The sequence below is a fragment of the Octopus bimaculoides genome, chromosome 1, assembly GCF_046866305.1.
Source record: "Octopus bimaculoides isolate indiv1 chromosome 1, ASM4686630v1, whole genome shotgun sequence".
In the NCBI taxonomy this organism is placed as follows: Eukaryota; Metazoa; Mollusca; class Cephalopoda; order Octopoda; family Octopodidae; genus Octopus; species Octopus bimaculoides.
In genome coordinates, this window is record NC_142928.1 from 2,653,067 (window position 1) to 2,677,436 (window position 24,370).

The 24,370-nt window shown below is 38.6% G+C and overlaps 1 protein-coding gene across 2 annotated transcripts in view; it reads right to left on the bottom strand.

The window, feature by feature from the left end:
• LOC106871113 (E3 ubiquitin-protein ligase znrf2) overlaps window positions 1-23,158 on the bottom strand; it is an 84,054-nt gene extending 60,896 nt beyond the window's left edge. The window contains exon 1 of one of the 2 annotated variants that reach the window (XM_014917423.3): window positions 21,660-23,149. In XM_014917423.3, the coding sequence (XP_014772909.1) occupies window positions 21,660-22,023 (364 nt within the window). In that variant the 5' untranslated portion in view covers window positions 22,024-23,149. Of the gene's footprint in view, window positions 1-21,659 lie in introns of both variants that reach the window. The other variant, XM_089347541.1, reaches the window with a different exon arrangement.
• Between the last annotated feature and the right edge of the window lie 1,212 nt (window positions 23,159-24,370).

Genomic DNA, 24,370 nt, shown 5'->3' on the forward strand with positions numbered 1-24,370 from the left:
TATATATATATATATATATATATATATATACGACAGGCTTCTTTCAGTTTCCGTCTACCAAATCCACTCACGAGACTTTGGTCAGCCCAAGGCTATAGTAGAAGACACTTGCCCAAGGTGCCACACAGTGGGACTGAACCTGGAACCATGTGGTTGGTAAGCAAGCTACTTACTACACAGCCACTCCTGCACCTATGTAAATTTATGCTGCAGACTCCTCAGTATATCACAGGTTTCTGCAGCCGATAGGTGTTTATATTTTTTTAGATCTTAATTATGTCTGTGGTAAAATAAGCATTTTCACACCTAAAAATTAATAAATAAAAATACATCACAGTACTGCACTGTATAACACATTAATTAAAATATATAAAAAGAAAATGCATAGTGTACCGTAGATGATTAACAAAAAATCACACATACTGAATGAAAAATGAAACTCGGGAGGTGGGTGTGGTGTTGTTTGGCTTTTATAATAAAATAAATATATACAAATTATAAAAATATACAGTACTGTTTCTACTTGGCAGATTTTCACTTATCGCGGAGACTTTTGGAATGTGATGTACGTGATAGTCGAGGGAATATTGTATATGTGACTACAGGGGGACAGTGATAAAATGTGGGATTATAGAGTGAGCGATTATATATGGTATTATAAGGGGCAGCAATTATATATACATGACCTTGGAAGTGAGAATTATGATATTAGAGTTCAACTGGGTCCTATATGACCCCTGGAGATCCATATAAAATTGTGATGAGTTTATGCAAGCAAAATAGTAATTTGGAGGCCTACAGCAGAATATTAAGGGTCCATGAAAAATTTTGATTTAGATTTGTTTATTGCAGGAAATATCTAAGTTTCTTTCTCAAATATTTTACAAAGTTCAACCTACACAAGTTAATGTGTAAAAAACAAAATAGAAATTTTGAAAGAAATGCACACAGCAGACTTCCACACAGTTTCCATCTACCAAATTCATTCACAAAGGTCATGCTTACAGTAGAAGGCACTTGCCCAAAGTGTGGCACAATGGGACTGAGGAACCGATCTTTTCTCCAGGTTCAGCAAGTAAAAAAAAAGCCTTATTTGTCAAAATGAACGTAAATAACCAGCATGTTTCAGCTGATCACAAAAGAAGGACTGGGACAGACATTTTTAGGGTAACACATGAAGATTAGAAAGTGTACTGATACCAACTGCCAACAAAATAATAATGGTTTTAAATTTTGGCACAAGGCCAGCAATTTCAGGAGAGATCGGAGGTGGGGTAAGTTAATTACATCAACCTGGGTGCTCAACTGGTACTCATTTGACCAAACTCAAAACAATGAAAGGCAAAGTCAACCTTGATGGAATTTCATCTCAGAACACAAAAACCATTTTGTCCAACACATTAATAATTCTTCCAAGTTGCTGTCTTAATAATTGTTTCAGATTTTGGCACAACAAGGCCAGTAATTTTAAGGAGAGGAGGTTAGTTGATTACATTGACCCAAGTACTCAACTGGTACTTTATCAACCTTGAAAGGATGAAAGGAAAAGCTGATCTCAACTGTATTTGGATTCAGAATATAAGGAGCTGAGAGACGTGCGACTAAGCGTTTCTTCTGAGGTGCTAATGATTCTGGCCAGCTCTCCACTTTAATCATCATCATCATCGTTTAACGTCCGTTTTCCATGCTGGTATGGGTTGGACAGTTTGACTGAGGACTGGACCAGGCTCCAATCTGATTCGGCCGTGTTTCTACAGCTGGATGCCCTTCTTAATGCCAACTACTCCAAGAGTGTAGTGGGTGGTCTTTACATGCCACTGGCACAGGAGTCAGTCAGACAGGCCTGGCATCAATCACGTTCGGATGGTGCCTTTTACGTGCCACCGGCATGATAATAATAATAATAACAATTCTACTTTTTTTGCACTTTGGTTTGTGCATCTGTGAATAATCTAAGAAGGGGAAAAAAAGAAAAAACAAAGAACATGATAATTTGTCATGATTTTAGTCAGAGCCACATCAAGTAAGAAGTCTATGATGAAAAGATTCAACACAGAGTCTCAGACTAGCAATGTGCTTTGACATTCAGACTGAACATTCTTCAACAAAACATGTCACATTCAGAACAGCAATGTCAATTCTGCTGCTTACTGCACTCAAATATAACATGAACCGCATAAGTTATTCTTCTTAACCAAATATTTTTTTTTTGCTTTTTATTATTTGGTAAAAATGGTGCTATCAGAAGCTTCCACCAGATTGTCAATAGCAAGATACAGTTGTTTATTCTTGTCACTCTCAGAAACCTAAGACTTTCAGTTTGCCTTCTTCATAAAAACCTAAACTACATCCTATTCAATACAACTGCCTCATACTAACTTCCCTATAAATCTGGGCCTTATAATTGGCATCGTTAATATCTGTAATTTCTCGACCCCAGGGTATCCTTTTTATGTGTGAAAGCTCGTAATTTAGAATACTCATTTCCTTAACAACCCAAGTAAATATTTTATAATGCTTATTTTGTTCGTATCAAATCCACTCCCAAGGCTTTGGTCAGCCTGGAGCTACAGTAAAAGAAACTGACCTAAGGTGCTGTGCAGTGGGGACCAAATCTCTACTGCATGGCACCTGGGTCAAATGTCATCTGCTATAGAGCCTCAAGCTGACCAATGCTTTGCAAGTGGACTTTGTAGACAGAAACTGTGTGGTAAGTTCATCGTATGTGTGTGAAAATATATATATATAGGCGTGGCTGTGTGGTAAGAAGCTTGCTGTCAACCACATGGTTCCGGGTTCATTCCCACTGCATGGCACCTTGGGCAAATGTCATTAACTGTAGCCTCGGGCCGAGTGGATTTGGTAAACAGAAACTGAAAGCCCATCGTGTGTGTGTGTGTGTGTGTGTGTGTGTGTGTGTGTGTGTGTGTGTGTGTGTGTGTGTGTGTGTGTGTGTGTGTGTGTGTGTGTGTGTGTATATATATATATATATATATATATGCATGTATTTGTGTTTGTCTCCCCACCATCGCTTGACAACCAATGTTGGTGTATTTATGTCCCCGTAATTTAGTGGTTCAGCAAAAGTGACTGATAGAATAAGTACTAGGCTTACAAAGAACAAGTCCTGGGGTCGACTTGTTCGACTAAAGGTGGTGCTCCAGCATCGCCACAGTCAAATGATTGACACAAGTGAAAGAATATATTTATATATGTATATAATCATCATCATCATCGTTTAACATCCGTTTTCCATGCTGGCATGGGTTGGACAGTTTGACTGGGGACTGGCAAGCCAGGAGGCTGCACCAGGCTCCAAGTAGAGAGGGTTAAAATCCAAGCTGTGTCCTCTTGAAGAACATCTGCTTATTCCATTATTCCAATTTCATATGTAGAGATCATATTTATACAAGGTATGCATTCATCATCGTTTAACATCCACTTTCCATGCCGGCATGGGTTAGACAATTTGACAGAAACTGGTAAGCCAAAGAGAGCTGCACCAGGTTCCAATCTGACTTGGCATGGTTTCTATGGCTGGATACCCTACCTAACGCCAACCACTCCAAGAGTGTAATAGGTGCCAGTCACATGGCACTGGCATCGGCCACAACTAAGATTTCACTTGGCTTGACAAGTCTCCTCAAGCACAGCATATCGCCAAAGGTCTTGGCTGGAAATATCATTTTCAGAATAACTATATATCAAAACAAGAAATAGGAAACACTCTTTGGTATTATTTATTCACCATTACACATGTTCCATTTGCTAATAGGAGTAACAAAATTGTACATGCAGTAGAAAACATGTAAGACATCTATTAGAAATTTTTCAGACAGAGAATCAAATATTATTTGAATCTCAAATACATTCTTGTCGCCTATTAATGGCCATTAATAGCCGACATGAATGTATCATAGCTCTTCGCTCCGAGAGTTGAAACTCTGAGTCCTATAATGACAACCTTTTACTGTTTGTTCTAAATTATAACATATATAAATAATCTTCTGCTGAGAGACCCCTTCGGTCATGACTGACCACGGGGTTGCACCTACAAAGTTACCCTCCCAGGCACAAGTCCGGGCAAGGTTGTTTATGGAAGACCAGCAGTCACCCATGCATACTGCCCTCCCCTCTCCATGCCACCAGTGTTATCCAAGAGAAAGGCAAAGGGGCCGATACAGCTTGGCACCTGTGACGTCGTAACTCATTTCTACAGCTGAGTGAACTGGAGCAACGTGAAATAAAGTGTTTTGCTCAAGAGCACAACACGCAGCCCGGTCCAGGATTCCAACTCACAACCTCACAATCGTAAGCTCAACGCTCTAACCACTGAGCCATGCGCCTTCACATATCCTCTATTTCTCTAATATTGAGGTCTCATTCTTTTGTTGTTACTTTTTATGATTCTTATTGGATGGATGGATGGATGGATGGATGGATATCAGCCCATTTAACATCACCATCTGTCCCTTAATGAGATGCTAAACAGCAGAATTGGCAACATTGGCTAAATTTTATAATTATAAAGGAGTCTGTGCCCTGGTAAAAAATAAGTTGTCTAAGAAGCATATAATTAGGGCAAGCTCTTAAAAATACTTTAAGATATATATATATATATATATATATATATATATACACATATAAGCACTCAAAGTAATGTATTCATTTATTGAAATCATTCATCCAACCCTTACATTCTATCTAGAAATCCTTTCACTCAGAGCAAATCATGAAAACATTCCCTTCAAAACAGACATTTCCTGGACAAAGTGCCCACTTATAAAAATAACACTTCAAATTGAAATGTGGTTGACTAAATATTTGATTAGATTAAAGCTGAACGGATCTTAGTAAAGACACAAAAATGCAATGAATTAAAAACAAACAAAACAGCAGTTTCCTGAGCTGATAGTCTCGTGTGTCAACCACATCCTGGATACTACATGCATCTGAATTCTTTCCATGAACAGACACAACACATTGCAACCCTTAGATCCAGAATCAATGGAGGGAGACCTACCTCTCAGGGTTGAGAAATTTCCCTGCAAACCCAACCTGCCATTTTATAAAGGAAGGGCAATATCAAATAAAGCCCTCCTGGATATGCTACTGAATTAAGACACAGTGATCATGGTTGGAATGAGCCATCTTCTTATGACTTGGGTGTCAAATGACAAGTCTACACATTCAGGGCCAACCTGAGGCAACCCACCCACTAGCTCCAGATGGACTCTTTTTATACACTTCTATATTTAAGATGAGGAATTATGTACATTTACATTATTTACATTTGACAGATATTTGTCCTCATCTTGTTTGTTGTTAACACAATGTTTCGGCTGATGTACTCTCCAGCCTTCATCAGGTGTCTTGGGGAAATTTCAAACCTGGGTTCTCATTCCGAAGGTATTTTTCAATTTTATTATTATCATCATTATCATTATTATTATTATTATTATTCAGGTCACTGCTTGGAATCAAACTCAGAATCTTGGGGTCAGTAGCCCGCGCTCTTAACCACTATGCCATATGCCCATGGGTATATAACATTGAAAAATACCTTAGGAATGAGAACCCAGGTTCGAAATTTCCCCAAGACACCTGAAGAAGGCTGGAGGGTATATCAGCCGAAACATTGTGTTAACAACAAACAAGATGAGGACAAATATCTGTCAAATGTAAATAATGTTTTCACACAGTTACAATAACAGCTTCTGCTCTAGTAAGCTGCCCACTACTTCCACCTATATATATCTGCTTCTCTATCATTCCGATTCTATTCTGCATTAAACTTAGTGTTGAATACTTTCTTCCCACAACTACTTCCCTTTCCATGTATACTTTACAGATAACAACCAGAAAATGTTCGAGCTGTCCATAAGTCTATGCATACACGCATACACACACACACACACTTCATTTAGGCGTTATGAGACTAATAACCTAAAGTAGAACTCAGTAAACATATGCTTTAGAATGAAGCATTAGTCCAGTACAGAGTGACAAGAAAACAAAACTATGAGCCCACTGCATCTTATAGCAGAAACTACTGTAAGCTAATGAAGTTGACAAAGTAATCGTTTATGCCTTTGTCATCTCAAGCCAAGTGAAATTGTAGTCATGGCAGATATAGGTGTTGTGCAAACTGACACTCGTGCCAGTGGCACGTAAAAGCACCCACTACACGCTTGGAGTGGTTGGCATTATTAGGAAGGGCATCCATCCGTAGAAACCATGCCAAATCAGACTAGAGTCTGGTGCAGGTCCTCAACTTATCAGCCCTGGTCAAACCATCCAACCCATGCCAGCATGGACGACAGGCATTAATTGATGATGAGACAGACAGACAGGTAGATAGATACGTGTGTGTGTGTGTGTGTGTGTGTGTGTGTGTGTGTGTGTGTGTGTGTGTGTGTGTGTGTGTGCGTGTGTGTGTGAGTGGTAATCTTGATCTCCAACTTAACATGGAGGTTGTGTAAGAACACAGAATACTGCTTTACTTACCCCGAGAGGATTTCTCATAAGGACTCGTGATGCCACAAGTCCTTAAGACAGAGTGCTCATGCCTTAAGTAAGGCCTTTATCTACAATGCTATGCCTATGGGCATAGTGTAGTAGATAAAAATGTTGGTTAAGGTAGTGCAGTCACCTAGAGGTTCTAAGTTCAACTCCAAGTGAAGCATTAGCGGAGTGAGAACAATGTAACCCCATGGATCAAATAAAGGGTTAGGCTCGAAATTCCAATACAACTGAATTCAACACAAGTCACCCAAAGAAGGCTGGAGCATACAACAGCCGAAACATAGTGAAAGCAACAATAAGATGAGGACACCAGTTCGAATAATATACAAAATATAAATTCCTTATGTCTCAAATATAGAATTGCATGTTCCAAATTAATACTTTTTTCTTTGTTTTGTCATGTTAACCTTTTGGACTTTAAACCAAAATTTTAGGTAAAAATATATGTCATGAATAGACAGAATCCAAGAGGTTTGGTAAATATTTTCCTGTACCATAAACTTTTCATTCAACTTGCTGCCAATCTTGGCCTTTTTTGCAACATCATGCACACATGCAAGGAATTATTTACCTATCTCTAGTTTCCTATCATCCACCAGACTCCAATCAGTTTGTAAAACTGATTGTTCGGTGCTACATTTAAGCTGAGGTTAATTCTTCCAGCCAGAGTTTACAACATGGGAACAACAATTTCCCATATTTTCACTCTCTTTATATCTAATAATTAAAACAGTCTCACAACACATTTAACTTCAAGTATTGTGACGAGTCATCGCTGCTTCTAGATAAGTAATAAATCTTCAAAAACTATCAACTGAAAAAAAAAAAAAAAAAAGAAACAAATTCAAATATTACAGTTGGTTCTTAAGCAAGGTACTTCACTTCACATTCCTCCATCTTACTCAGGTGTAATGAGTATAATACACTCTTGCTTCAGCTGGATCAAAGGAGACATGACCAAGGCTTTTTATTCGCTTGCAAGGACAAATGTACCCAAGTGTTCCACTGGTTTTATTCTAAGGGTAGACATAAGCATATTCTTTTATTCTTCTTTTCTTTTATTGGTATCAGTCATTTGACTGAGGCCATGCTGGAGCACCACCTTTAGTCGAGCAAATCGACCCCAGGACTTATTCTTTGTAAGCCTAGTACTTATTCTATCAGTCACTTTTGCCAAGCCGTTAAGTTATGGGGATGTAAATACACCAACATTGGTTGTCAAGCGATGTCGGGGGGACAAACAAAGACAGACACACAAACATACACATATATACACACATGACAGGTTTCTTTCAGTTTCCGTCTACCAAATCCACTCACAAGGCTTTGGTTGGCCCGAGGCTATAGCAGAAAACACTTGCCCAAGGTGCCACGCGGAGGGACTGAACCCAGAACAATGTGGTTGGGAAGCAAGCTTCTTACCACACAGCCATTCTTGCGACCGTTACTAGAAAGACAGCAAGTTGGCAGATAAAATGCTTAGCAGAATTTCGTCTGTCTTTATGCTCTGAATTCAAATTCCACCAAGATCAACTTTGTCTTTCATCCTTCAGGGTCGATAAAATAAACACCATTATTTACATTTGACAGATATTTGTCCTCATCTTGTTTGTTGTTAACACATCGTTTCGGTTGATATACCCTCCAGCTTTCATCAGGTGTCTTAGGGAAATTTCAAACCTGGGTTCTCATTCCTGAAGTATTTTTCGATATCATTATTATTATTATTATTATTATTATAATTATTCAGGTCACTGCCTGGAATCCCCCAGACCCCTAATGAAGGCTGGAGGGTATGACACCTGATGAAACGTGTTAACAACAAATGTAAATAATGTACATAGTTCTTCATCTCTTAAATATAGAACTGTATCAAATACCAGTTGAGTGCAGGGGGTCAGTGTAATCAACTTACTCACCTGTCAAAATTGCTGGCCTCGTGCTAGAATAAGAAAAGAATATTTTACTAGTACATGTACCTGTCATACACTGGTTTCACCATAAGTATATGTATGTTTACACTTGTGATGATTAACTGACAACCACTACCTCCATCATACACCAATTCTCTCCAACTGAAATTCTACTCCAAACACCATCTTACAGTTTATAGAACTGTAGACTTTGCCAACTCAATTATCAATAATTTGATGTGCTTAGACCTACCTTCTATCGTTAATACGATCATTATCAACTGTTTGAAGGGTATAGAAGATGCACAAGAAAGGGAAAGCATGGTAGTTGATGGACCAAGTTACAAGAAGTTATGGAAAGTGTTATGGCACAACTGGTGAGGAACAAAATTACTTGAAATGAGATGCATTACAGTTTCATATAGTTGCAGTTTTGTGCGGTTGTCTCCAAAGAGACAACTGCACCAAATTAACTTAAGACTAAATTATTGTACCTAGTATTTGTCAACCTGGAGAAGGAAGGCTTTGGCAAAGTTCCACACACTGATCTGTTGATTGCTAAGGAAACTAGAGATAGGTGAATGGTGTATGAGAGTAATGCAAGCCATGTACAGAGATGAAATAAGCAAGACAAGAGTTAGTAATATATACGAGTTAGTAATGAATACAGTGACAATTTTAGCACACAGATAGGGGTCAAACCAGAGCTCAATCCTCAGCTACCTTCTGTTTACCATAACACTCTCTTCCTGGCCAAATCAAAAGAGTTTAAGACTAGCCATCCATGGGAACTTCTATATGCTGATGACCTAGTTCTTGTAGGTGAATCTGTAGTAGTATTAAAAGAGAAATTCCAGACATATAAGCAAAACCAAGAATCAAGTGGCCCCCAAATAAACTTAGCAAAGACAAAGTAAGAGTCCTACTTCAGGGAAATGACTGAGCTCAATAGGCAGAAATTGCATACAATGTATGCTGTGTACCCAGTGTATGCTATGTACCCAGGGTATGCTATGAACACACAAGAGATCTAAAAAGATCACAGGTAGGCTGACAGAGAAGATAGACTTTGTATGTGGCAGATGCCCGAGAACAATAAGCAAGAAGAGCACACAGGAACTAGATTCCCTCAAATGCCAAGATGGGTCCCTAGAATTAGTTGACTGCTTCTGTTAAAGAGGTGATCCTAATTAGCAGTGGAGGTGGTTTTCTAAAAGAACAGCAAGCAGAGTAAGAACAGGCTGTTGTAAAACTTTAGGCGCAGGAGTGGCTGTGTGGTAAGTAGCTTACTTACCAACCACATGGTTCCAGGTCCAGTCCCACTGCGTGACACCTTGGGCAAGTGTCTTCTATTATAGCCTCAGGCCGACCAAAGCCTTGTGGATGGATTTGTCAGACAGAAACTGAAAGAAGCCCGCCACATATATAATACATTTGCTGTTGAATGTTCAAAATGGGGAGTAGGTGGGTGGTTGACAACTGGCAAGGGGTCGTTCTCTGTGTTTGCTTGTCCTGTTTTCCATTTTTTTCTCTCGTTGTTTGCATATTTAACTTGTTTGTTTTCGTATTTCATATTTGCACAGTTGATGACATCCTGTGCCCATGTGTGTGAAAGATATCAACATCATCGTTTAACGTCCGTTTTCCATGCTGGCATGGGTTGGACGGTTCGACTGAGATCTGGGAACCCAGGAGGCTGCACCAGGCCCCAATCTGATCTGGCAATGTTTCTACAGCTGGATGCCCTTCCTAACGCCAACCACTCCAAAGGTGTGGTGAGTGCTTTTTACGTGCCACCAGCACAGGGGCCAGAGGAGGCTGGCAACAGTCATGATTGGCTGGAGCTTTTTACGTGCCACCGGCATGGAAACCAGTCAAGGCGGCTCTGGCATCGGCCACGTTCAGATGGTGCTTTTTACATACCATCGGCACGGGTATCACAACTACAATTTCCATTTGATTTTCATTTTTATGTTGATGTACTTGATTCAAGGTCTCCTCAAGCACAGCAGGTCGCCCTACAATCCAAGGTACTTTTGAATGGGCTGGAGTTGGTTATGCGAAACTGGTGTAGGATAAAGCCATGAACTCACTTTATTTGCCGGGTCTTCGCAGGCACACCATATATATTGTTTATATATATATATATATACATATGTATATGTTGGTGTATCTGTGCTTGTCCCCACCTCACCCCAACACAACATCACTTGACAACTGATGCTGGTGTATTTACGTCACTGTAACTTAGCAGTTCAGCAAAAGAGATCAATAGAATAAGTACTAGGTTTACAAAGAATAAGTCCTGGGGTCGATTTGCTCAACTAAAGGTGGTGCTCCAGCATGGACACAGTCAAATGACTGAAACAAGTAAAAGAGTTATTGCTGCTGGTAAGAAAACAATTTTCTCTTGAAGTGAAAGGGAGGTTGTATGATGCTTGTATAGCAAATGCAATGCTGCATGGTGGAGAGATGCGAGTTCTGAGTGTAAGGGATGTGTGACAGCTAAAAAGAAATAAATACTGGTATACATGAAGGACAGAACACAAATGAGCTGTTAGGAAAACTGAATATAAGAAGAGGTGGCTGTGTGGTAAGTAGCTTGCTTACCAATCACATGGTTCTGGGTTCAGTCCCACTGCGTGGCACCTTGGGTGAGTGTCTTCTACTATAGCCTCGGGCCAATCAAAGCCTTGTGAGTGGATTTGGTAGGTGGAAACTGAAAGAAGCTCGTCGTATATATGTGTGTGTGTATGTATGTATGTTTGTGTGTCTGTCCCCCAACATCGTTTGACAACCAATGTTTCTGTGTTTACGTCCCCGTCACTTAGCAGTTCGGCAAAGGAGACCGATAGAATAAGTACTAGGCTTACAAAGAATAAGTCCTGAGGTCGATTTGCTTGAATAAAAGTGGTGCTCCAGCATGGCTGCAGTCAAATGACTAAAACAAGTAAAAGAATAAAATAATTAAATGTGGTGAGCAAGAGAGAAGACTGTCATGGAATCTGATGTACATGAAAGGTGACGGTTGTATAAAGGAGTGCAGAATGCTGAAGGTGGATGGCACCTGAAGAAGAGAGAAACCCAGAAAGGCATGGAGACCAATATCAAGATGCTGGGCTTCATAGAAGAAATCATTATCATCATCTAATGTCTGTTGTCCATACTGGCATGGGCTGGATGGTTGAAGGTTGCACCAGACTCCAGGCTGATTAGGCATGGTTTTCTACGGCTGGATGCTCTTCCTAACGCCAACCACTCAGAGTGTCATGGGTGCTTTTAATGTCACCGGCACAGGTGCCATTTGCGTGACACTGGTATCTGCCACGACTGAGATTTTGCTTGGCTTGATGGGTCTTCTCGAGCATGACAATGCGAAAGGTCTTGGTCATTGCCTTCATGAGGCCCAACACTCAAGAGGAACTTGGTCACCTAGATAACGGAGGCTATCTGCTACCTCCAGCTTGCCCTCCTGGCAGTTGACGGAGTCTATTTTCTGCACATTTTCAGCGTTTATTGAATCTGTGCATCTTCCACATACATAAGTTTCCCTGTTAACCTTCCTCTGATGTTGCACCATTTATGTTTCCAAAGCTTACACCGATTGCATCTTATAAAGTTTCTACCTGCACCTTTTCTACAGATTGAGTAGGGCCCGATTGGTGACACAAAAAAAACTGGTGACAACCCATGCATGCAAGCAGGTTGAAAGACATTAAAATATTGATAGTGATAGAGGCTGGGAGGTATATACGGCATCTACATTTAGGTCTCTCACCTGACATACTCCTCTTAAATTTCCATTAGTTACAAACCACTTCCTTCATTGACACAAACACAACCATATCATTCTGAGTTTCTCCATGCAATCTATTCTCAATAGTCAAGCCAACATTCTAACTGGTGGCCAGTTTTGATCAAGTGTATGAATGAAATCTAATATTTTAAAATCTGGGTTTGTCCCCATTAACGGGGGTGGCTGGATCTACCTCACTCTTACAGCAACCGCTCTCACACCAACTTGCCCGTTTTTGAGCATGCTCCCTCCTCAAGTCAACCCTCCCTATCTCCTCTTCCATGTTTACTTTAGTCAACCTCGCTTTCGCAGTTAGTTCACTTTAAACTCAAGCACTCTCCTCAGAACATGATCCTCATCCCTCCTCAACACATGTCCATACCACCACACTCCATTCACCCTTGCCAGCTGTTCCATCATTTCCTCCAACCCCAGCATCCCCATCAAGTCCTCAGCCTTCCTGTTATCCAATAGTTTCACACCAAACATTGCTCTCTCAGTCCTTCTCAAAATTGCCATTTCACTTTACTTCAGGCACCGTCTCTCACTCCCATACAGCGTTGCAGATCTCAGGTAACTCCGATAAACCCTTAAGCATGTAAAATAGTAAATACAGACATGGCTGTGTGGTAAAAAGTTCACTTCTCAACCACATGGTTCCAGGTTCAGTCCCACTGTGTTGACCTATAGCCCTAGGTCAACCAAAGCCTTGTGAATGGATTTGGTAGACAAACTGAAAAAAGCCCATCATGTATGTGTGTGTCCCTCACCACAACTAAACAGGTGCTGGTTTGTTTACATTCCAACCACTTAGCAGTTCAGCAAAGGGGGACTGCAAGGTTTCTACAGCTGGATGCCCTTCCTAACACCAACCACTCCAAGAGTGTAGTGGGTGCTTTTTACATGCAACTGGCATTGATCACGCTCAAATGGTGCTTTTTAAGTACCACTGGCACAGGAGCCAGTCAGGCAACACTGGCATTGACCCAGCACTATATATATATATATATATATGAGAGTATTGTAGTTTGCTTGAAGCATTGTGTATTGTTTGTAAAGAAAAAGTTTTGAATGGTACAACAATGCACTTTAATACAAACAATGTTGTGATTTAACCATCCATAGTCTGATGATATTTCGGAATAAAATTCCTTCCTCAGATATCCCATCAATTCCTAGGGATATCTGATTATGGATGGTTAAATCACAACAGGTATATAGCTCATTGTTTGTATTATAGTGCATTGTTGTACCATTCAAAACATTTTATTCTCTATATAATAATAAAATGAACGGTTTACACCAGGTAGCTTACTGGTAAAGCACGGTCACTTTCAGAGGGATCATTATGTGTATGGTAAATGAAAGACGGAAGATGCTAGATGTGTTGGAACAATTGTCGTATTCAATAATTCTCATATATTCCATCATCCATTTACCATATACAAGGTTGGTCAAAAGTCACCTGACAGCAAATCAAAACCATTTAATTCCAAGATTTATCTTATGTTTAACAACTGAATGAATTTAATAAAAGCATCTAAATATGAAACATCATGAAAACTGTTCAAACTGAAGTCTTTCTTGAGTGACACATTCTTCCATTCAAGTCAACACAGAATTACAGATAGTATTTATGGAATTTTGATTTACTGCCGGGTGACTTCTGGCCAATCCTGTGTGTGTGTGTGTGTGTGTGTGTGTGTATGTATGTGTGTGTGTGTGTGTGTATATATATATATTATATAGATGAAATAAGCATCAGAGATATTGCAGGAGCTAGTTAGGGTTAGGTTTTACAAGCTCTTCTAAATCCATTGCAATGCTGGAAACCTTTCTACATTGTTAGCAGATACCTCAGGGTCACAAGCACTTCGCCCCTTAGTCAGTATGCTTCACCTACATGGAGCAACACGGACTGACCTAGTCTTCACTTACAGAAGGGTTCCACTTATGGCCTCCTATCAACAATAGCTATCTTGAGCAATTTTCAGCTGCTGTGCCCATTTCCTTGACGGCTTTCTTCAGTTGTTTGCATGTGAGTTTGTATACACATGCACCTTACTGGCACTCGTGCCGGTGGCATGTGAACAAAACATTGGACTGACTCCTGTGCAGGTGACACGTAAAAAACACCATTTGAGCGTGGCCGTTGCCAGTACCGCAGGACTGGCCCTCATGCTGGTGGCACGTAAAAAGCACCCACTACACTCTCGGAGTGGTTGGCGTCCAGCTGTAGAAACTCTGCCAGATTGGAGTCTGGTGTAACCATCTGGTTCGCCAGCCCTCAGTCAAATCGTCCAACCTATGCTTGCATGGAAAGCAGACGTTTAAATGATGATGATGACACAGATGAGTTCCTTTCACTTTTGGCCTACCAAATCCACTCAAAGCTTTAACTGATTTCATGCTATAAAAGATACTACCAAGGGGCTAAACAGTGAGGCTGAACCCAAAACCACATGCTAAGGAAATTAATCTCCTAACTGCAAAGCCACACTTGCATCTGCCCATCAAAGCAGTTGGATTAAGAAGACTTCTTGGGTGAGGAATTGTCTGACAGCAATGCACCTCAAAAATGCATCAACAGAACCTCAACACAGCGAGTATACAGTTAAACTCGTTTTAATACTTACAGACCTTTTTTTTTTTTTCTTTTTTTCAGCAGCTTTATTTGATTCTGGATGACATGAAGCCATTTTCATAAATTCATACCTGATCTTATCAATCTATGTACATCAGTCATTAGCATGAAATTCAGACATTTTCAGACTCTGCTAATGTTTCTGGAATACCAATTCTGGCAAACAGTTCTTAGTACCTACCTAACTGTTCCTGCTTCTTTATTCTTTCTGGCTACCCTGATACCCAGAATATACATCAGCAACTATTCCAAACAGTCCTAAATTCTTGACACAAGTATGATCCTAGGATACATTGCATATCTATGCTTTGCTTTCTTCAGGTCAGGTTTGCACTGCACAACGTAATTCCAGTTAATATTATCGCATATCTTAGACATCTTGCATATTCTTCTACATATCCTACAATAAGCTACTAACCATGTTTCTAATTTCAATTAAATCAACTGTTACCATTAAGCTACAATATGGCCTCGTGATTGCCTTTTATCTTTTACTTGTTTCAGTCATTAGACTGCAGCCATGCTGGGGCAACACCTTAAATTTTAGTTGAATCAATTGATCCCAGGACTTTTTTTTTTAAACTATACTTATTCTGTTGGTCTCTTTTGCCAAACCACTAAGTTTTGTGGATGTAAACAAACCAACACAGGTTGTCAAGCAGTAGTGCAAGGCAGACACAGACATTATATATGATGGGCTTCTTTCAGTTTCCATCTACCAAATCCACTCACAACAACCCAGAACCATGTGGTTGGGAAGCAAGCTTCTTACTGCACAGCCTAATTATATACATACATGAAGGCTTCTTTCAGTTTCTGTCAATGAAATCCATTTACACGCACATTGAATGTACACAACCTGTTGAATCAACTAGAACAAGCATAGTTATGTGCCTTGCTCAAGGCTACAATGCTTCAATGCCGAAGTAGGATTCAAAAATTGATTGTACGGTCATGAACTTATCAACCTCACATTTAATACTCAGCTTTTAGTTGGGAATATAACCCAGGGCCGGCACCATGATCTAAACAAAATAGGTGATTGCCTGGAGTGCTAAAAGCAGGGGGCCCCCTCCCTACGCATAAAGTACACAAAATTTCTTAATCCAATTAAAGACGCACAAACTTAGTAATAAAGAGAGCAGGTGAGATCACTTCCAGAACAAAGAAGGACAAAGGACATGGGCGGGTGGAGAAGGTGGAGGGAGAGGCTCGGCGAGTGTTGTGGCCAGTCACATGACTTGGTGTGAAACGCTTCGTATCTTGTCCAGTAACAAGATTTACTCAGTGAAATGCATCATCATCATAATACAGATTTCTTGCTCTGAATTTTTCGACAGCATTTTGCAGCTGGTGTAGAGGTTATTGAAGAGAGAAAACAACTGGAGAAGGCAGCTCTTATTGAGGGATTGGGAGAAGGGGACGCATATTGTAGGTCTGATCTAGAGCATGAATACTCTGACATCAACCTCGAATATACCGAACTCAATGTATTCTGAACTACGGCAGATCAGAATACATTGGTTTAGGTATATATATATATATATATATATATATAGAGCACAATATCGACCAGACTATCGGATGTTGTTATACATCGCTAGTCACAATGCGCTTCACACTGCTTTAGCTTTCGAATGACGCCATTCAGCTGGCTAAGCGAGCAGGCCAACATTCTCCACGGTCGAAAGGCCGTGTCGTCACGGGGTTCACCCGTTCATAGCTGAGTGGACTGGAGCAATGCGAAATGAAGTGTTTTGCTCAAGAATCGAACCCATGGTCTAGCGATTGTCAATTCAATACCCTAACCACTAGGCCACGTCTTATCCCCATTGAACTTTTTGCATTATACCAACAGGTTAGGATTATGCGAGACAAAGGAAGCCTCCTAGAGGTTGTTCGACCTGCAAGAGATAGCAGCTAAATTTCCCTTATACCTACCAACCCCTATTGTCATAAGAGCAAGGAAACGTTGGACAACAAACTGAGTAACCATAGAGACGCTGTCTGAATAAAAAGCGAGAGTCACGGTTGGAACGCCTATGATCATAAGGTCTCCTGCAGCAGGGCCTTCACGAGGATGAACAACTTATTCCTCTACGTATTTTAAGCTTTCTTTTATTTTTACAAAAATAATTTACTTTTTAAAATATATTCTTTTATCTGAGAGCTAAATCTATTTACCTAAGGCGGAAGGCAAAAAGATTTATAGCTAAATCTATTTACCTTCCGCCTTTCCTGTATAATCCAAATATATTTTTGCTAAAACATATCCGATAAAAATCTGTTTAGACCAGATTTAGCTCACACACACACACAGGTTTGTTTTTATATTCAGTTATAATAAAAACAATTTTACATTAATATAATGGATTACTCTATATTTTTGTAGAGTACAAATTTAGTCTTCTTAAACAAGAATATTACTGACAGTGATTTCGGAGTTTTGGTCAGTTAAGCTCTTGTCAGGGATATATATATATATATATATATGTATATATATATATATATATATATATATATACACACACACACACACACACATTTTATACACAAGTTCACTACACATTAAGCTTACATTTTATAGCTTAAGTAGTGAATGACTGCACTTGGAAGTTTTATGATATTTTTAAACGTTTAAACGCACAAACAATACTGACACAACATAAACCGATATAATTTTACAGGTTTCCGTTACTATTCACTTGTCGTTTGAGTCTATTTATAAGTCTGGAGTGAAGTGTGTACTTGTTCACACACCCATGTTGTACGGGTGTCATTAAAGACCAAATATATACATAACGCAAACAAACCAAGCTCCCGAAGTCAGTTGAATAAGTCTTTTGTATACTCATCGTTTTTCCTACAGAAACGAAGTAATCTTATCATACGAGAAGAAAAAAGCTAATATTAAATACACACACATACGCATATATATTTACATATACATAGTCATCGTGCTTGTATTAAGAATCCTTCGTGGGTCTACCTGCCCATTAAGTTTCTTGGGTTTACACCAGTTTCAGAGCCTCTAAACGATCCAAAATGCCTAAGTTTAACCCCGACGTACAGACCACCAATACATCACAGTGGTAACCTCTTTCCAGCTCCAACACCCGTTAGATACTATTAGTACTCATCCAGTAGTACAATGCGAAAATGAAGTGCCTTGCTCAAGGACACAGCGCGCAGCCCTGTCTCAGAACGGAACCCACAAGCCACTATTCAGCAGTGAATATTTAGCGCCCTATGGACATATACAGATTGCGAAGTTGGGCAGTAACTAGGAGATGGATGGGTTTTTTTTTTTAATATTGCTTGGAGTAAGCAAGTTCTGATGTGTAACAGTTACTTCAAGGTAACACTTTCGTTGGTACCCATAGAATACACAACAGCATTGCGAGCAGCTCTTTCGGACTTTCCAACAATCTTCTATCACCATTTCACATGTAAAATGATGCCAGTAGCAGCATTAATATTCTTAGAAAAAATATAACGGTTCAGAAGACCATTTTGGTATATATCTATATATATACACACACACACACATAAACAACGGTTTAACAAAACACTTAACTCACAGACTGCATCCGAGTATTCAATAAATCAATATATATGTATATATATATATATATATATATATATATATATATATATATATATATATACAGAGAGAGAGAGAGAGAAAAGGCTGTCTTAAAGTATGGGCGCACTGAGTAATTTTCCAAGGGCCCAATTCTGATCTATGTGTAGTGACTTACTATCAAATATTAAAGGGCTGAATGTATTGATTTACCCCTGGTTTGTGTGGGGGTTATAATGCTGCTTCGACAAACCCCGTTGTATGTATGCATACAAACACACACACAAACTTATATGATAGTAATGTTTAAAAATGTATTGTGTAATACATTCGGAGTCTATAAAAGATCTGAAAAACAAAACAAAACAAACAGTCGTATAAAGTAATTCTACGTCGCAGTAAGTGACTTTCAGTCAACTGGAACGCGTTGAAACCCAAAATATGAAACCCTCACTCCCCAATAAAACATGTGCATGTTAAGTCAGTGATAGTGACCAAGATAATAATAATAATAATCCTTTCTAGTATAGGCAAAAGATCCGAAATCTGGGAGGAGAGAGGGTTAATCGATTACATCGACCCCATTGTTCAACTGGTATTTATTTTATCGACCACCGTAAAGAAGAAAAGCAAATTCGAAAGAACCGGAAGAAACGTCGCCAAGAATTTTGTCCAACGCACAAACGTCTCTGCTAGATGGCCAATAATGATGATAAATGTATAATAATAACAATTAAATAAGCTGAGCGAAAAGTTGTTTTCAAATGTTAGCAAACCAAACTGGTTGTGGGTTAGGTAGAAAGGAGAGGAAAATAATTACTCGCCAGTAATCGAGATATGGCGTACAATAACAAAGAACACCATTCCATATGTTCCAATTATGTAAATGAGTGTTTGTTTTTGATCAATAGACACCTCCCTAACCGTCCGCCCTGTCTATATTTCCATGTTGACAAAAACCTTTCCTAGTCGTTTTCCTACCCGCTATTTTATGAACACAGATGTTGTTCGTACTTGTAGGAGCAACCTCCAAGAGTTAATATCTTTAAAAGTTTTAATAAAACCACATCGAGAAGCTTGGGGGGGGGGAGCATTGAGCAACAGAATAAGTTTAACATTGAACACTTAATTAAAAGTCGATGGATCCTTAAAATACCTTTCTATATCGAAAGTGTATCAGACAGCCAAAAGCTCAGTCTTATTTGGGGGGGAAAAAAAAAACCGGGCGACGGAGAGGAAGATTCGGGGAGCAACAATTTAAAACTAATAAATGTTTGTTGTTATTGTGTAATAATTCGACAAAAGCTTCCGACTGATGTGTGCCGCCCCAGTCGACAAGTATTTAATGTAGGAGGTGCCAAGTGCACACAGCTGTCGATGGAACAAATGCAACAATGAACTCGCACAAATTAACTATGGTTCCACTTGAGATTATTAATAATAAACAGTCGCACAACCTACAACGTTTATACTCACAGGTGTATGTTTACAAACTGAGAATATCTAATTATTATTATTATTATCTTCTTTTTTTTTTAAACTTGGTTTAATATACAGTAAAATCACGAACTATCCAAGTAAAAGTAAGGCGAAAAAGAATAAAATTCAACTATTATATCTAGGCTAAGAAATAGAGTTCTTAGAAAAATTAATTCAGATACCTATTTCAGGGAAAATGAAATTATAAGCCAGATAAAGTTATTAATATTCAAGGCAAGATAATCACATGGATTTTTTGTAATCCAACGTGAGAAATGGGTATTAATATATTATATATATATATACAAAAGAGAAAAAAAATACTAATCGATGGCCGCTTTAAATTTATCAGTAAGACTGATAATAGCTTTTTTAATAAGAATCTGTTTCGAAGATAAAAATCTTAATTTATCAAAAAAAAAAAAAGAAAAGAAAAAAGGACGGAACGGTGAGGGTGGGGGGGAGACAGACAAAGATGCAATGGTTAAGTGCGTGTGCAGGCTGTAGATTAGAATACATGACACATGTGCTATATATTCACTTATATATTACATCCTCCCCACTCTTCCATATATACACACACACTATATATATATATATATATATATATATATACACACACACACACGCGCAAATGATGAGTATATTACCATACCACTAATCAATAACTATACAGGAGTGTGAATTACGTAATTTTAAAGAATGTTGATTTTTTTTCACCCCACCCCCAACCAAACTTTGCCATTTATCAATAGTGAAGTTGATATCATTATCAGGAAATAATTATCAATCCAAACTCTCCTCTATACAACAGGAAAAATATTAAAAAAAAAAAAGGCTGCTCAATAATAAATGAGCTACCCAGATACATACACAAAAAAAAATCTATTCTCGTGTAATATGTATGTCTCGACATATACATTCTGTACACATGGTGAGATGTGCACCATATTAATAACAATAATACAGTATTTATGCCATAAATAAGTTCCAGGGACAGTAACAAGTTTCTGAAATTTAAAGAATGATTTAAAAGATATTGAAAAGGTTCCAGTTTCTAGTTTTGCAAAACTGATAAATCAAAGAGAAAGACAATTTGACATTACAAGACTGACAAGACGTCTATGTGTATGTGTGTGTGTTCCACATATTTTAAGCAAGCAACTCACGTTGCGATTTACTGGCGCTAATATTATTAAAATACAAGCTGATTACACGATGGGAGCGATCGAACGATGTTTTGGGCAGTAAAACCAAGGGCTAATTAGCCAAAAGTTAATTAGCCAAAAGTAGTCGTATTTCTTGTTAAGTGTTTACTTGAAAGACATCACTTTCAGACACATTGCTCTTGTGTTGTCGTCATGAGGCGCGGACTTCAGTCTGTGTTGATGCCATTGTCACTAAATACATGTCTTAGGTAGAATCCAGGAAACACAGACGAAACTCATTTCTATATCAAAGATGCCCTTACTAACATTGAAAAAGTAAAAAGGGGAAAGGTCATGACATGGAAGGCGCCAGAAAATTATCAAAATAAACATTAGAACCATAATATATACATTGTACATGCTAAATTGTATACATAGTATGTAGTATTTCGTCATATTTACCAACACATTTTATTACATCGGGGGTTGGCTTTAAAAAAGAGGGGGCGATCTTTCGTTTTGAGGGTACGTTTATGACAAAGAAGGGTAAAAGTAAATAGAGGATACGTACCTGTGAAGAAAGATAAGTGTACAGGCAACGAATGTGTGAAAGAACGTCCGAATGGTGCATCCTCTGGTGTACTGGAATCTGAGTCTGGGGACATGGCCCCTAACAAACTTATCCCACCACTAACTCCACCAGAACCGTTGTTATTTGGTATACTAAGAGAAGGTGAATGTCCTGTAGATGGATGAAAACTGCCCAAGCTTCGGGCTCGAGCCCTCGCAGCTGTGGCTTGACCTGCTCCTGCAGAACCTCCAACAACAGCAAGTTCCCCTCCAGAGTTGCCAGCATTGCCTGTACTTGTTCCACTTTGGCCACTGCCCGAATATGTCCTCATACGAGGTCCAGTTGAGCTTTGTTTAGCTCCCATCTTTTTTTTTTTTTTTTTTTAATGTGAAGATCTCTCTTTTTCTGTGGGTCAGATATTGATAGCAACTTTACCAGACATCTAGCCACACATTTCAATTGTAACCCTTCCCTCTTCCGTTAATACTAACAAACATGCCTTAGATATATTTATGTCTGAACGCATACACAATGCCTCCAGCATACGTGTCTGCGTACACAAGTGTTCGTTGTTTTAAGGAAGAATGTTGCTCAAAATTAAGAAAGCCAGGGACTTATATATACACACATATACATATATACACATATATATATATATATTTATATCACACAGTACAAGAATGCAATTAAGATTTTGATTTCTTTCTGGATTTTTTTCACCTTCAGTGACTAAATGTGAATATATTGATATTTATGTCCAGCTGGTTTATAAATATATATGCGTGTATCCCATCAGACATAACATGCACTAACACGCACGCACATACAACACACACACACACACAAATATATATTATATATATATATATGTATAATTTATTTATAAATATATATTATATATATTTATTCATAAGTTTATATATATATAAATCTCTATATATTTTTTTTTATATACCTTTACCATAAATCCTAGACAGTGCTTGGCTGTTATGAAGAAGTGCAGATATTTCTATGAGATAGATAGGTAAGAGTGTGTTTGTTGAGTATGTGGTGGTCGATGAAAAGCTAAACACGACGCTGACTCTGGTAGTTTTGCAAGAAGAGACTGCTATGAAAACAGAAAAAAGAGAAAATATTAGCAGCCAGAGTTGACGCTGTCGTCAACAGTAATATCAATGATAACAGAATGGAGGTGGTGGTGGGGGTAGACAAGTGTTCCAGTCGTGTTGTCACTATGACTCCAGTAGTAGTAGTAGTAGTATTAGTGGTGGTAGAGGTAGAATTAGTGCTGTTGCTGACGTTGTTGGTTAGGGTGGCGGTGGTGGTGTTATTGGTGGTAGAAATCAGTAATTGTCCAGCATCAGATCTCCTCCTCTCTGCCATGATTACAAAACTACTTATTGATGGAACAAAACATCCTTCTCCTCTAAGCTAGAGAGTGACGGAAGAAGGGGAGACGACAGCTAAAAAGAGGCGAAAACTGACGTCATCAAAGCACGTGATCTGACCTGTCTGTCTGCGCAGTCGTCGTTATTTATTTGGGTTTTTTTTTTCCTTTTTAATTTCCTCCTTCATTCTTTAATCTTTCCCATCCTTCAGCCGTCCTCGCGTACTTCATTTTATTATTTCCAAACAACCCCCTAATTTTTTTCATAATTATCAATTTTATTTTTACAATTAATTATATAACCGACCAAATCAACTATTGGCATTGATAAAATTGATTCTACTTCCCCCACTTCCAAATTTAAAACCTTGTGCCTATATTAAACAAAAAAAATCGATATTTTAGTTTTGCAGAATCGGTAGAGTGACAGACAGCATGCATTGTTCTATTTAGTTGCGTAAATTTATATTCTGAGCTCAATTCCAATCGAGGTCGGTTGCCCAGGACCATAAAATGAAGTACCAGTTAGATATTGGATTAATCTAATCACCGCTGGCTCTGATTCCAAATTTGAAGCTTATGCTAGAAATTTTTATTATTAGTAGTAGTAGTATCATCATCATTCCCCATCAATAAACAACATTTCTTCTTTAAATATATATTTATTTTCAATGCCTAAATAATTATAGAATTTGTTTACATGGGAGTTCATAAACCAAAGTGATGAACAATACTTCTTTCAGTCAATTGTATAAATAAATTATATTTTTGATATTTCTTTCCGAAACGAAAATATTAATTTCAACCATTGACATTTAAATCCCACAAGTTAGCCCTTTTTTTTTTTTTTTAGTAGGATTAGGAAGGGAACCGGCCCCTGCCGTGACTGGAACTCAGGAAGTAAAGGGACATAACTGAAAACGAACATGCTGTCTGTCCGGCTCCCTGCCAGTTCCTCCGCCGCCGTCCACCATTCCAAATGGGATTTTATGTTCCTCACATTAAAAATAATTTAGTTTTAAATTCTAACGGACACATGGGGTCCAAATGTGGAGGGGTTAGAGGGAGAATGAATCAAATGGACCGTAGTAATTGACTCATAATTTTTATCCACCCTAAATTGATGAAAAACATAGTCGGCTTTGGCGGGATTTGAACTGGGAATGTAAAGGGGTGTAAGTAAATATTGCACTTATATATTTCTACACACTGCGTTACCAACTTAACCATCTTCAATCCTTAAATACTTAGAAAAAGGATGCGAAGTGAATATAAAAGGGTGAGGTTTATTCGCTCAAATGTAAGAGAAAATTAGAGTTAGGGG